At 37.2% G+C, this 15,679-nt stretch overlaps 1 protein-coding gene across 1 annotated transcript in view; it reads right to left on the bottom strand.

The window, feature by feature from the left end:
- Positions 1 to 287: 287 nt before the first annotated feature.
- Positions 288 to 15,679, bottom strand: part of LOC127854656 (uncharacterized) — a 29,529-nt gene continuing 14,137 nt past the window's right edge. The window contains exons 5-12 of the mRNA XM_052389718.1: positions 14,635 to 14,841; positions 14,121 to 14,265; positions 12,995 to 13,077; positions 8,391 to 8,594; positions 6,705 to 6,917; positions 4,867 to 5,067; positions 4,103 to 4,306; positions 288 to 1,086 (exon numbers count right to left, since the gene is read on the bottom strand). Coding sequence (XP_052245678.1) covers positions 488 to 1,086; positions 4,103 to 4,306; positions 4,867 to 5,067; positions 6,705 to 6,917; positions 8,391 to 8,594; positions 12,995 to 13,077; positions 14,121 to 14,265; positions 14,635 to 14,841 — 1,856 coding nt within the window. The 3' untranslated portion in view covers positions 288 to 487. The remainder of the gene's footprint in view (positions 1,087 to 4,102; positions 4,307 to 4,866; positions 5,068 to 6,704; positions 6,918 to 8,390; positions 8,595 to 12,994; positions 13,078 to 14,120; positions 14,266 to 14,634; positions 14,842 to 15,679) is intronic.

The following is a 15,679-nucleotide window of genomic DNA, read 5'->3' as shown; positions in this document are numbered from 1 at the left end:
GCACCATGAAAGAGTTTACAGGTTGTCACACCTGCGTATCTGATTCGATACTGTACGCATATGGTGGTCCCTGATCGGCAGACTGAAATGGCGTATCTGATAAGATACTGTACGCACATGGTGGTCCCTGATCGGCAGACTGCACAAGCGTATCTGATGTATCGCACATGCATGAAGCATTGCCTTCCAGAGGCTCATATATAGTTCGTTTTCACTTTTTCATGCAATGATGATTTTCTTTATGTTGGAAGCAATTTTAACAGAAAAAAGAGAAACAACTATAAACAAACGTATAAGGCTGTTATATAAATTTCAACGTTAGATTTCTCTAAAGCAAAACAGTATGGGCAGTAGATCGATTACACGATCTACATAATCTAAATGTCATTAATGTTATCAAATATACTGATACAATGTCCATTTTGCAAATATATTTTCTTTTATATGATGCACAAAAGTAACTAATTACATGTGAATAATTATTAACTTATTCCAAAATTGTGTTAATCGCTCTACTGGCAGCTAAGGCTCGTAAATTACGAAGAAAATTAACGTCTCGAAGCAAATTTCTAGCCGGCGACAGTGTAGTGGGAACGTTTCCAGTGCCTGATGGCGCCCCGTTCGGAGTATGCGGCCCACTTCCGGTTTGGTCAGGTTGAACTGGAACTTCCATGTCAAAAGAAGTGACCATGTCGGCGACCACTAACTCCTGTCGCGGACCTGTTGCCACCTCCGGGACGGTCGCCGGCGCAGCGGTCGTCCTTTGGTCAACGACAACTTCTACAGTATCCGGTCTTGTGAAACCCCATTCTCGCCTACCCTGGTTACTGATTTCTTCTTCCATCACCGACGCCGACGTATTTACTTCGGAGTTAACGAGAGAGTTTGAAATCGTCGCCGGGAGCGTTTCCGGTTTATGTTCTAGACACCTGTTGCGACACATGTCGCGCGACAGCCAGACATTGCGGTCCTTGACGGTGTAACATCCGGTTATCTGAACGCAACTTCCGGTCTTTTGGCTAAAGCTCCAGAACGTCCGTTTGTTCTCCGGTTGGCACATTCCCGGCATCGGATTAAGGCGGCACTCTGAAACCAGTTGACAAAATCAAAAGCTTGCAACACGATCTATTATTAGATGGGCACTATATTGAAATGTAGGTCGGTAAAGAATAGAAGTAATTAAATCTTTCAAATTATGATGAATATAAGGCTTGCTCTGCGTAAATCGGACCTAATGCTTGTGCATAGTGTCGTCCCTGATTGACCTGTGCAGTCAACACAATCTAATCAAGGGCGACACTTTCCACATTTATGACATTTTTCGTCTAAAGAGAGTTTATTGTTGGACTGCACAGGCTAACATGGAACGGTACTTCACTCTCATGCATTACGCCTTGTTTTCCCAGTGCACGAGTCATATGTTTACAAATAGCCAATTTAGTGTCATTTTACCATTATTTTCAAATACGTCCTGGAAACATTCACTGAAAAGCCGATAAACATTAATTATAGATATACTTAATTATTTAATCATTACAAATATTTATATAAATACCGATAATTATAAGGAGCGTTACGATACAAACAATCCTAATATTTGCATTTATTCATAAAACCGACACACAACAGCCTACGCTAGTCTTAGTAGTCTATAATACATCCGTTTAATGAAGCCATACATTCTTATTTTGCTTCAATTAAACACTTTATTTCCATGTTTTGCGAACTATTTAAGAAAAAGAAAACCTCACTGAGGGCCCTATGGCAGCATAGTGACCAGCCAGGCAGTCCCAAATAGTATATGGACCGAAGCCGAAGGCTGAGGTCCGTATACTATTTGGGGCTGCCTGGCTGGTCACTATTCTGCCATTGAGCCTGAAGTGAGGTTTTCTATTTCTTATATTATACCGAACATTTTTGTGCAGATAAATGTCAATATAATAAAAATTAATAACACAAGATGAATTCCATAAATATTTTTAAGTTACTATAAGTGCGCGAGTTGTTTCCCTGCGAAAGTTGGACACGGAAAAGTTCGCCTCTTTATACAAAATTCATTTTTATTGTAAAGCATTTTACATATTGAGATACATCTTATATAAAGGTAACTGCTTATATCACAGAAAACATGTTGTAAAACATTAATCCCAAATATAGCATTTAATTTTTGTATTTTTTAAGATGATATTAATAATAAAAATTCTAACACGGCACGCGACTTGTTTTCTATAGACAAAGAAGGAAATCAAGTGTGGGTTATTCTGCAATAACTTATGGGCGGAGCTTAATGTTTCGAAAATAGTTCCGAATAAATGAATAAAATATTGCAGTAAAATGCACGTGCTAAACCCCGCTCTAAAAGAAATGTAACAAATGTAGCATGTATATAAATGTAATGAAAAAACACATTGTATATTTGGTGATAAGTGGCATAACCACGCCTACAAAGAATGTTATTTGTTAGGACACGTAATTCAGAAAACATTTATAGCATGTCAGCCTTTCAGTAGCATCAATAAACGTTACGTCATTAAGTTTCTACGATTGTTGTTTTCAATGAAAGTGACGTCATTTGCAAAATATTTATGAATGAAAATGACGTCATATGTTTGTTCAATTCAATGACGTCAATAAATAGTGAACTGTGTACTAAGAAGGGCGGAGTATTGAAAAATATAGTTCACGTTCTAAAGCTTGAACTTAATCAATCAGAATCGTGTTAGAATCGAATTCTAACACGGCACGCGACTTGTTTTCTATAGACAAAGAAGGAAATCAAGGGTGGGTTATTCTGCAATAACTTATGGGCGAAGCTTAATGTTTCGAAAATAGTTCCGAATAAATAAAGAAAATATTGCAGTAAAATGCACGTGCTAACACCCGCTCTAAAAGAAATGTAATAAATGTAGCATGTATATAAATGTAATGAAACAACAAATTTTATATTTGATGATAAGTGGCATAACCACGCCTACAAAGAATTTTATTTGTTAGGAAACGTAATTCAGAAAACATTTATAGCATGTCAGCTTTTCAGAAGCATCAATAAACGTGACGTCATTAAATTTCTACGATTGTTGTTTTCAATGAAAGTGACGTCATTTGCAAAATATTTATGAATGAAAACGACGTCATATGTCTGTACAAGTCAATGACGTCACTAAATAGTGAACTTTGTACTAAGAAGGGCGGAGTATTGAAAAATATAGTTCACGTCCAAAAACTGAACCAAATCAATCAGAATCGTGTAAGAATCGAAATAATATTTTTCTATGATGGTTTGTTGTCGAATAACCCACAGTTAGTTGTATAGATGCGTGTTATCAAATCACTCGTGCTTCGCACTCGTGATTTAATTCCTACGCATCTGTACTCCTTACTGTGGGTTATTCTACAACAAACCATGATAGAAAAATATTATTTCTTAAATAATATTTTTCTATGATGGTTTGTTGTCGAATAACCCACAGTAAGTTGTATAGATGCGTGCTATCAAATCACTCGTGCTTCGCACTCGTGATTTAATTTCTACGCATCTATACTCCCTACTGTGGGTTATTCGACAACAAACCATAATAGAGAAGTATTATTTCTTAAACACACACTCGTGACCTGCCAAACGAATCGTTACAATTAAGAATATGTACGGCATTATTGTTGTTCGCGAGTTGTCTCCCTGCAAAAGTAGGACTCGGAAAAAATCGCTTCGATATACAACATTCAATTTTATTGTAAAGACTTTCACATATTGAGATATATTTTATATAGAAATATATGCTTTTATTACAGACAACATGTTTCTAAACATTGATGATAAATATAGCATTAAATTTTTGTATTTTTTAAGATGTGATTTATAATACAAGACCTGCAAAACGAATCGTGCGTTTACCCTAACTATATAAAGCAGAAATCTCTTCCTTGTATAACTTGAATAACTTGCACAAATGTTACAAATAAACATTCTAGCGGTCACTATTACATGCGCGCTCATCTTTACAGGGCACTATTCAAAATAACGGACCTGTGAAGTTTATAATACGCAAAGAAGAAACAAATTTATGTGAGGTATGATATTATGTAATGACTTCTGTTTCTTTACCTCTCGTCAAGGCATCAGTTGAAATATCCGGCCGTCTGCCGAAGCAGTTTATCTCGCAGCTGAGCTTTGTTTCGAACGCATTCCTGTCACCCCTCTTGTAGCATCCGGTTATTGGTTCGCACGCACCGGTAGTGATGTCATACGAAAACCAGGCCGTTGATTGGTTGGGCTCACATGCGTGAGGTTCCGGTGCGCGTTGACAGCCTTTAGGACAGGAAAAAACATAAAGAATATCGTTTATTAAAAGAAAAATATCTGAACAAAAAGCAGCTGATAAAACACTCCGAATGACTTTTTAAATCTTTTTTTGAAGGCCTCGATGTCTAGTAAAAGCGATAATTGAATGATTATGGTAAAGAGATGTTATTGAAAGGTATCGTACAAGTTAAGCCCCGCGTTCGTGCCGCATCAGTTTGTTTCGAATAAAAGTTGGACTATAGAAAACTTTTAATGCTCCGTACCCTCATTTCACACGTTAAGGCTTTACTTTGAATATTTCCGCAAGATTGTTATAGCTACTAGTCTCTTACTTGTGCTCGATTGGTCATTGTCGACTCCGATACTACTCGAACCTATCCCGGACACTGTTACACATACTGTAATAAGTTGGTACGTAAAATATACTAAAACGTACCTCGCATTATGGCTGGGTGCATTCAAGCGTATTTTTAGTACCCGTTGTACATTCTTATACATTTATACTTAAAAGTACACAGGGCTCTCGTAAGTAGTATCTGAGCCGACAACGACGAATTGAGCCTTACTTGGAGCAACAAACTCCGAGGACACGCCCTTCGGTCGGAGGCAGCTACGTTGACAGGATTGCCGGGTGAGCCACACGTTTCTGTCGTTCACCGTGTAGCAGCCATCAATCGCGACGCATCCTGCCGCCTTCGGTGAGAACGTCCAAAACTTCCGGTACTCCGACTCGCGACAGCGGCCCGGCGAAGGCGTTAGTTGGCACTCTATTTAATAAAAAGTACAAATACTCAGAGCTTCATATTGACCGACCGGTGAGATCAATAACGTTGAATGTGTAACGCAACAAGTACACATTGTGGTTAAAATAAACAATGCTTATTTATAGGCTTTAGCAAATGCCAACATTGTATTCTCGCAAATTTGAAACAACATTTGAAAATGAACGTAGAATGTTATATAACAATTAACCAACAAACTTTATCTGGTACCATCGCGGAAATATACTTTTCTTAAATAAAATGTACAAAGAGCATGTTTACGCCAATACTGACAAGTTTTCTTGGTTTATAGCAGAACCAAAATTGTGTTTATGTGTCAAATTTTTCGTTCTGCAACAAATACAAGAAAAACTACGGTATTGCCGTTTACTTGTTCGTGAATAGAGTATATACGATCTTATTAAAAGAATACAAATATATTAAAGGTAAATTATTAAAACTAGAATACATGTTAAGAAAAGTGATACATGAAATGAAAATAAAAGATATGAGAGTTTAATAGAAATACAGTCAGATTTCCAGTAGAAAAGTCATTCATTGTGTATTATTTTAGGAAATCTCCACAATAATAAGCTGATTTGTTCGTATTACGGATAGTCGCAATGACGCATAGTTCGAATGAAGAAATGCAATATCCGGGATTTCCAATAAGTGTATAATTACGTTTTTGTACAAACATTAAATGTCTACTGCACAAGCGAAAATTATTTGTACATGTGTAACACCCTCATTTCATTGATTGTTATGTATCACTTCTTTTAATCTATTTTTTTTTCTAGTTTGTTATTCCTCAAACTTGTATTTGTTCTAAAAGGTTTGTAGTAAGATTGTTTACATAGTCGATGAAAAGGAATACAAATTCGACCAATGGTGATAGTAAATATATGTGTTTTGTTTTTAACATTATCGTTTATATCCATGCGTGTTTTGATTTAAAATTGAGACGATAAAATATTCACATTAAATTCATATATACTCGCGTTTACCCGGTACATTTTTATTTAAGTTATCTGAGTAAATATCATACATTTAATAATGTTAAATTTTAAAAGATACTGGAATCTGTTAAAGGGATCTTTTCACGGTTTGGTAAATTGACAAAATTGAAAAAAGTTGTTTTAGATTCGCAAATTTTCGTTTTAGTTATGATATTTGTAAGGAAACAGTATTACTGAACATTAACCATAGTCCAAAATAGCCATTATATGTATCTTTTGACGATTTGAAAACCTAAAAATTATAAAGCGTTGAAACGCGAAACGATTGAATAATTTGGAGAGTTCTGTTGTTGTCGTTTACATTTACGAAACTACGAATATTGCTTTTATATCGTATATAATACTTAAACTGTGTATATTCTCGGCGGAATAGACGAGAGGGCTAATGCGTTTTTACTTCAGACTTTCTCCAGGACTCCGAGGGTCACTGGTTCGAGCCCTGGTGCCGGCTACTTATTTTTTCCTTTTTTAAATTTTATTCTTGATTTTTTACTGGAGTTTTTAAGATCCAATGTTTACATTTATCAATATAAAGCATTTAATGACAAACTTCAAAATATGCCAAAATCTGTGAAAAGGCCCCTTTAAGATATAAATTAGTTGGTTCATAGATAAACGAGTTACCTAGAGCGATGTCGTAGTTCGACATATCCGGAACATCCGGCGCGTTGACATGGCAGCGATTGGCACATAACGTCATAGTCTCCCAGACGTTACGGTCGTGGAAGTCGTAACAGCCGTTGATTTCCACGCACACGCCTAGCTTCTCGCTGAACGTGAAGACGTTGCGGACCATAGACGACGTGCACTGCCCGGGGGTAGGCACCAGGCGACATTCTAGGAAGAAAGATTTACAAAGACATAGATGAAAAACATATCATAAGCCTCGAGGTTTTTGCTCAAATCTGTAAAATTGACCTTCACACTTTGCAGTCGCAATGTAAAGCAATAAAGCAATTATCTAGGTCTCTACCTGTTCGGTTTTGTCAAACGAGTATATATGTTAGTAATGTGTGGCTTACATGTGTTTACGAACAACTAATTAAATATTGTTTAATCCAAGGTATGAGTCGTGTTTTGAGAAAACTGGGCATATTGCTTATGCGTAAAGTATCGTCCCAGATAAGCCATAAGCCTGTGCAATCCGCACAGACTAATCAGGGACGACACTGTCCACTTTTATGACATTTTTCGTTTAAATGAAGTCTCTTCTTAGCAAAAATCCAAATTTGGTGGAAAGTGTCGTCCCTGATAAGCATGTACAGACTGCACAGGCTAATCTGGGACGACACTTTACGCACATGCGTTATGCCCAGTTTTCTCAGAACGCGACTCATATATACTATGAGCCTTACTCTGTGAAAATGGGACCTTATGCACGTGCCATTCGCAGGCTGTTTAGGGACGACTTTTTCCGCTCTAATGGTATTTTCGTTTAAAGGAAGCCTTTGCGGAAAGCGTCGTCCTTGATTAGCCTATGCGGAGTGCACAGGCTAATTTGGGACGACACTGTATGCATAATAAAGACCCTTTTTTTCCAGATCGAGTCTTATATAAATGTTTTCGTTATCAAAACTACTCGTTTAAACGCATTTTGCGGAATATCTATTTGCCGTTAAACGATTCATAGCTGCTTTTTAAAGTAGTTCGGAAGTTCATTTCATTGTCACGATAGGTATACAGTGATACAAATCGGTAAGTACTTCGGGAAATATATAAATGCATACGATGCATCACGGACTCGTATGTATAGTTGTTGTTTGTTGGTTATTGTTTGAAAAAAAACAACAACCGACTATTTATATTTTATATGACAATATGGGAGCATTGACAAGTGGTCAATCTGTGAGCAGCTTCTTGAAACGCACAAGTAGACGGTACAAAATTAGTCCTAAATCACGCATGTATGCAGTCTTCGCGAAGTGATTTTACTGTTCAGAGCAGAGCCCTAATCGAGTCACTGCCGTCATAACACACCACTTGGTAATGATGATCGGTTAAGGTTTTTAAGAGAAACGTTTGCTATGTGATAGGGGAAGTAACCGCTGCGATGCCTGGTATGTGTTTTGCTTTGGGAAAACTGGGCTTAATGCATTGTGCTTAGTGTCGTGCAAGATTAGCCTTACTATATGCACAGGCTAATCAGGGGCGACACTTTCCGCCTGGATCGGATTTTCGTTTTGAAGAGACTTCCTATAAAACATTCAATAACATCGAAAAGTGTCGCCTTTAAGAAGCCTGTGCGGACTGCGCATGCTACTCCGGGACGACACTCTACGCACATGCATTAAGTCTAGTTTTCCCACATACCAAGTGGTCTAGTATCAGGTTGCTCCTCGGTAGCATTTATTATACATCCGGTCTCGCACGCGCTCCTAGACAGCCACGTGTTTCTGTCCCGGATGTTATAGCAGCCAGTGATGAGCGTGCAGGCGGAGGTCTTGATGCTGAACGTCCAGAGGCTCGTCTGCTCGCTGTCCTGACAACGCCCCGGGGACGGGTTGATACGACATTCTGAAAAGAGGTAACGTGACGTCACGTGACATTTTGAAAAGAGGTAATGTTACGTCACGTAGCATTCTAAAAAAAGGTAATGATGTTTTGTACGTTCTTGTGACCAATGATCAGTAAAATTGAGTGAATGGCATCTTGAATCCAACATCGTCTGCACCATATCCTGGTCGAGTGGTTGGTAAGTTTCATCGTTATGGATGCACATTACACATGTTTCATTAATTTATATATGCTATTTTTGACACCCATGCTGATGAAACAACGGCCAGTGCCAGTAGTTCTACTGTCATTGGTTTATGTGGGTGTTGAAAGTAGAATGGGCTGTTTAGCTCCGATAAGTCATGGGGCTGTTTTTTGGATATAGTTTCTGTCAGTGGGCTTTTTTCATCTTTGTGCAGCAACCTCGGTTCTCTACTTTTGTGAAAAAAATTACTCACGCACTGTTCAAAATGTATAAAAAAAAAGTCGCACACTGTTCACAATTGTGAAAAATGAGTGGTTACTATTCAACATTGTGAAAAAATGAGTCGCGCATTGTTCAAAATTCTGAAAATATCAGTCGCAAACTATTGAAAATTGTGAAAAATGAGACACGCACTGTTCAAAATTAAGAAAAATGAGTCGCGCAATGTTGAACATTGTGAAAAATTAGTTGCACACTGTTCAAAATTGTGAACAAATGAGTTGTGACTGTTCAAAATTGTGAAAATTGGTGCGCACTGTTCAAAACTCTGAAAAAATCAGTCGCAGACTGTTGAATATTGTGAAGAAATGAGTCACGCACTGTTCAAAATTTTGAAAAAATAGTCGCGCAACGTTGAACATTGTGAAAAAAATTAGTTGTACACTGTTCAAAATTGTGCACAAATGAGTTGTGACTATTCAAAATTGTGAAGAAAAATAGTTGCGTATTGTTCAAATGTGTGAAACTATGAGTCTCAAACTGTTTAAAATTGTGGGGAAAAAAATAGTCGCTAACTGTTAAAAAAGTGATAAAAATTAGTCGCTAACGTTTTTAAATATTGAACATTTGCATTGCAAATGTCTTAAATTGGTGCAAAAACAGCTATTTGCTAATGAGGAAAAAAGACCAGAGCCTATTATTAAAAGGTTTTAAGTTTAAACAAATTCTTATTTTTTTCATTTAAAGCCGTTTATTGTCTATATTATCATTTTTTCAGATAATAATGATATTAAGTGCCTGTCTTAATTGTAATTTGTTCAAGTTGTGCTATAAAAATAATATTATTTTAATAATCTCGATTTTGACATTTTGTCTCATGTTGGATTTGTTTTATTTTATTATAGTATTTTTTTTTCTTAATTTTAATTGCAGAAAGTTGGAGCTAAAGATTTCGACGGGTCATGATCATTCGCCCAAGTTCTTGGCGGCACAGTTCTAACCTTATCAGTTGCACCGGTCTCAGTCTTTCTCTGCCTCTCAAACAATTCAATATAAAGTCTCTCTGCATTCCGGCACAGCTTCATAGCTAGGTAAATTTTTTTGAACAAATTTATTATTTAGAATAGTTTTTGGTTTTATGTTATTGTTCATCTTTGAATGTTATAGATCTTAATTCAAATACATATTCTAATAATAATTTATAGATCTAGATTTTAAAAGTAGTTATGCAATGAGTGTTTAATGATGTTTTTATAACAGTTTATTTATTTCATTTTCAGGTTGACTAGACTACCAGAATACCAGTGTGAACAAACATTTTCTGTTGTGTTTTTTAAGATGTGGAGACAGAACCAGTTTTATATACATTTTTATTTCAGACACTTAAAATTGGAATAGTTCATTTATTATTAGGTACGGCAGGTATTGGCAAAGAAAGCGTCTTTATTATTTACAATTTTTCTTTGTCGAAATTAATTTATGGTGTATGATATTCCCTTTTTTGCCTTGCTATTTTAAGAGTGACACAAAAAAAGGAAAGCATTTGCATTGTTAAAGCATAAGTTGTCCTGAATTCTTCTTTTCATCAAATATGTCATGGTTATGTTTTTATTAAAACGTATTAAGTTTTTTTTTAAGTTTATTTTTGTTAAGTTTAATGTTTCTTATAATGCTGTTCAATTTTTGTTCTTTTAAGTGAAATAAGTGAGGCCCAAATTTGTATTTCTTTTATTTTTCCAATAGATGATTGCTCATTTCTTTCCTGTTTTCCATTTTTTATAAACATATTAAATGCTATAACTTTTAATTATTACTTACTGTTTATTAATTTTCTGAATACAATACGAATGGTTCAGTTTGTTTACATTTTAATGACGTAAGCGACATTCCACGCCTACAAAAAAGTAGTTGTCAGTATGGGCGGGACTAAGAAAGCATTGAACGCTGCACAAAATAATAATGTATTCAAATGTGGGCGGAGTTATACACGAGAGCTGTCAGAGGACAGCGCGCTCGACTATTCGAGTGCTTGACAGTATAACGTAAGCCATCATGGGGAAATTGTTCACATTCAATAATTTATTAGACGATCTTTCAAAAATTAAAAAAGGGGAACAAATTGGGGGGGGGGGGGGGAAGGGTAGGGGGGGGGGGGAGAGGGGGGTATAATGTGGGGTGGGGTAATTTATTAGATGATGTTTAAAAAAATTGGGGGGGGGGGAGTTCGGGGGTGGGGAGGGGGTGAGAGAGGGGTATAATGTGGGGTGGGGTGGGGTAATTTATTAGATGATGTTTAAAAAGAAATGGGGGGGGGGGAGGTTCGGATGGGGGAGGGGTGAGAGGGGGTATAATGTGGGGTGTTGTAATTTATGACATGATTTTTAAAAAAACAATGGGGGGTGAGAGGGGGGTATAATGTGGGGTGTGGTAATTTAATCGATGATGTTAAAAAAATAAGGGGGGGGGGGGGGGTTGTGGGGGGTTGAGGTTTATTTTTTTTTTTTTTGGGGGGGGGGGGGGGTGAGAGTGGGGTATGATGTGAGGTGTGTTAATTTATTACATGATTTTTTTTTTAAATAGGGGGGGGGGGTTGGGGGAGGAGTTCGGGGGGGAGAGGGGGGTATAAAGTGGGGTGTGGTAATGTATTACATGAGGGAGAGGGGCGTATAATGTAGGGTGTGGTAATTTATTACATGATGTTTAAAAAACAAAATATTTGGGGGGGGGGGGGGGGGGTGGGGGGGGTGGGGGGGGGGGAGGGATTCTGGGTTGGGGCGTGGGGTATTGTTTAGTTGGAATCCATTGTGGTATTCAGGTAAGTGTTGTGTTGTGAAAGTAATAATAAAATGTGATCACAAGTTTAGAAGTTATGGCAATTTAAGCAAAATGTTAAATTATATAAGTGTAAAAGGGGCCATAAGTATGTCAAAATGCTTGATACATTGGTATGGTCTTGTTTATAAGTTAGGGTCATGTTGGTAAACAAGTATGCAAAATATAAAAGCAATATGTCAAAGGATATAGGAAATATTTGGGGTACTACGCAAACTTTAACATAGATTTATCAATAATATGCATATTCTAAGTATAAAAGTGGCAATAATTATGACAAAATGTTTGATAGAGTTGTGTGCTCTTGTTAATAGGTTGGGGTGATGTTGGCAAACAAGTATGCAAAATATGAAAGCAATATGTCAAGGGACAATGAAAATAAATGGGGTAGTACGCAAACTTTAACATTTGCTGCATATACTAAGTGAAAAAGGGCCATAGTTATGACAAAATGCTTGATAGAGTTGTCTGCTCTTGTTTATAGGTTGGGGTCATGATGGTTAACAAGTATGCAAAATATGAAAGCAATATGTCAAGGGACATTGAAAATAGTTGGGGTAGTACGCAAACTTTAATATTTGCTGCATATTCTTAGTGGAAAAGGGGCCATAATTATGACAAAATGCTTGATAGAGTTGTCTGCTCTTGTTTATAGGTTGGGGTCATGATGGTTAACAAGTATGCAAAATATGAAAGCAATATGTCAAGGGGCATTGAAAATAGTTGGGGTAGTACGCAAACTTTAACATCTGCTGCATATTCTAAGTGGAAAAGGGGCCATAATTATGACATAATGCTTGATAGAGTTGTCTGCTCTTGTTTATAAGTCGGGGTCATGTTGGTAAACAAGTATGCAAAATATGAAAGCAATATGTCAAGGGACAAAGAAAATATTTGGGGTAGTACGAAAACTTTAACATTTGCACGCTAACGCTGACGCAGACGCAGACGCCGACGCCGGGTTTAGTAGGATAGCTCCACTATATATATTTCATATATAATAGTCGAGCTAAAAATGACATTAATGGGCGGAGCTTAAAAGTGTTATCGGGTGGGGTATCCGATAACACTTTAAAATATCATGTCAGCGTCTCCAACGTTAATGTGCAGTAGTGGCATAATAGGAGGATTCCGGAGGTAGTCGATGTATAACGATTTCACTCACCCTCTGCTATTCGAACACCTGGGGTTTGCTGCGGCATTTCAGGTGCAATAACTGTGTATTCCAGGCGACATTTAGACGCGCACCTAAAACAGTTGAATCATATTGTGTTTCTCTATAGCTTAATGATTTTATAAAGGGCAACTCTGGATGTCGTGTAAAGTTATGCTTTCAATACCTATCCGCCTTTACACTGCTTCTTTATGTACCCAGCGGAACACATTTTTGCCTTTTCTCGTCCGGTTAACCCATTTATGCCTAGTGGACTCTCCGATCCTTTTAAATTGGATCAATTTATTTCCAAAATTAGGGTTGTCTAGTATTTATTTCTATATTTAGAATATTTCTTACAGAAATTCCTTTAAGCAAACAGCGCAGACCTTGATGAGACGCCGCATCATGCGGCGTCTCATCTGGGTCTACGCTGTTTGCCAAGGCCTTTTTTCTAGACGCTAGGCATAAATGGAATAAAGGTCAAATGCTGTTATGACTTGTAGACGATTTTAATCGTTAAAATGTATCAACATCCTCATTTATTAGTTCTTAGATTTCAATATAAACATGCATTGAATGAATACATTTCAAATCAATTTAACATATCAGATAAATAATCGTAAGTTATTAATCGAGGGCAGCGTTTTTGTTGAGATGTTAACTGAATGCTTAACAAATCGCCAAACTGCACGCGCTTGTCTGCTAATATTACGCAAATGGATGGGGTTCCTTCATTTAGTTGAAGGACGATAGTTTCTTTGTATTTTTAAAACGCTGTTGCATTAAATTGGACATATGTTTGTGTTTAGGATGGATAATTATCATAAAATGTGAATAAAAGAGTTAGAATATATGGACCGCATGAAAAAGACGAGATTGAATGTAAATTCCTTTAATGTTATAAAATCTAATCGCATAACGCAATGTTTTAAATGTTGTGTTTTGTTAAACAATTGACGGATTGAGAAAAGAGTCGGTGACTTGAGTGCCAAACATTATAATTGAGGTGCATTGTTCTTTTACGTAGCGACTGAAATCGACATAGAATTTAACATTTTAAGGGTATAAAACATCTTTGATGAAAATAGGTCGTTCCTTTGTTAATCAAAAACACTTTTACATCGATATGCCGTACCTCTCTCTGGATGGCCACACATTGCGGTCGTGGAAGTCGAAACATCCTGTCACCTCTCGGCAGGCCGCTAGCTTGGTGTTGTACATCCACACTGTCCGCTCCTCCGTCGGGAGGCACCGCCCGGGGGTCGGGTTTAACTGACATTCTGGATTTTACGTGAATAAATGAAACATGTTTAAATCATTATTTGTAATATCCTGATTTACAATTCCACACTTTATTGTATTTCAAAAGGGTAAATGTTTAAAATCATTCTAAATATAAGAACGCATGATGACACAAGCATATATGTCTACCACTTGCAAACACTTATTTCCACTGTGTATTATATGTATTCGTGAATATACCCTAAGTTCGAAAAAAATGCTAACTAATTTTGCGAATTTGAACACGTTATCATACAAACCGCCTATAGTTTTCAGTAAACAATCAACACCAATAAAGAACTGACAGATATGTCATTAACATATTTTTTCATCCTTGCACATGTCATAAGTAAGTGAGGTTAAAATACCGAGCGGAAGTGCGCCCTGTGGCTCCTCAACGCTGTCATTCTTGAAGCAGTTTTTCTCGCAGCCAACTTGTGTAAGCCAAGTGTTCCGATCGTGGATGTCGAAACATCCGGTTATACGCGTGCATGAGTTCGTTTTCGTACTGAACGTCCAGAATGTCTTCCGCTGACTGTCCAGACAAAGTCCAGGCGTAGGGTTGATCATGCACTCTGCAACAATAATAAAACATGTACGGTTCCTGTGTCTAGGCCAAATAAATTAAGGAATGTTGGGCTTTGTTTTTAATTTGCCTGATTAACCCTTTCAGCGCGGGAACCGAATTTTAAGGCCTTCGCAAACAGTTTGGATCCAGATGAGACGCCACAGAACGTGGCGTCTCATCTGGATCCAAACTGTTTGCTATTCTGATAGTATTCTTTGAAAAAAAATGAAGTAAAATGCCTATTTTACAAATTCAGCAGACGACATTTTAGCAGACGACAAGGATGATGCTTCAGCATGCAATGGATTAATGCACAATATGCGCGTGTATATCACGAGGATTGATATGAAGCGGATCCTCAACAAATGTTTTAGAATGCTCTGTGAAAACAAGGCTTAATGGCGTGTGCGTAAAGTGTCGTCCAAGCTAAGCCTTTGCAAGTCACACAGGCTCATCGGGGGCGATAATTTCCGTCGTAACTGAATTTTATTCTAAGAAGAAACTTTCTATAAACGAAAACTTCCATAAAAAAAGTGTTCTATAATTAGCATGTGTAGGACTGATTAAGCTGATCTGGGACGTCCCGTTTTACCGTAGCCAGGCTCAATTACATGTCACTCGAATGATGGATTCAGTAAACACCGAAATACAGTACATATGTTTTATGTTTAATATTTGAATATTTGATATGCGTTCTTAGGTTGTTCTTTTTACATTAAAACGTACCGGGGTATTCTTGATTTCACAAGATTTTATTAAAGCGTGCACGGTATTGAGCGTGCACAATACAAATAGGTTTGACAAAACTATGTTAATATGTTAGGCTTTTTTGAACATATTGGACT

This window comes from Dreissena polymorpha, chromosome 13, assembly GCF_020536995.1.
Source record: "Dreissena polymorpha isolate Duluth1 chromosome 13, UMN_Dpol_1.0, whole genome shotgun sequence".
Lineage (NCBI taxonomy): Eukaryota > Metazoa > Mollusca > Bivalvia > Myida > Dreissenidae > Dreissena > Dreissena polymorpha.
The sequence above is the reverse complement of the archived record's forward strand: the minus strand, read 5'-3'. Positions and strand labels throughout refer to the sequence as shown.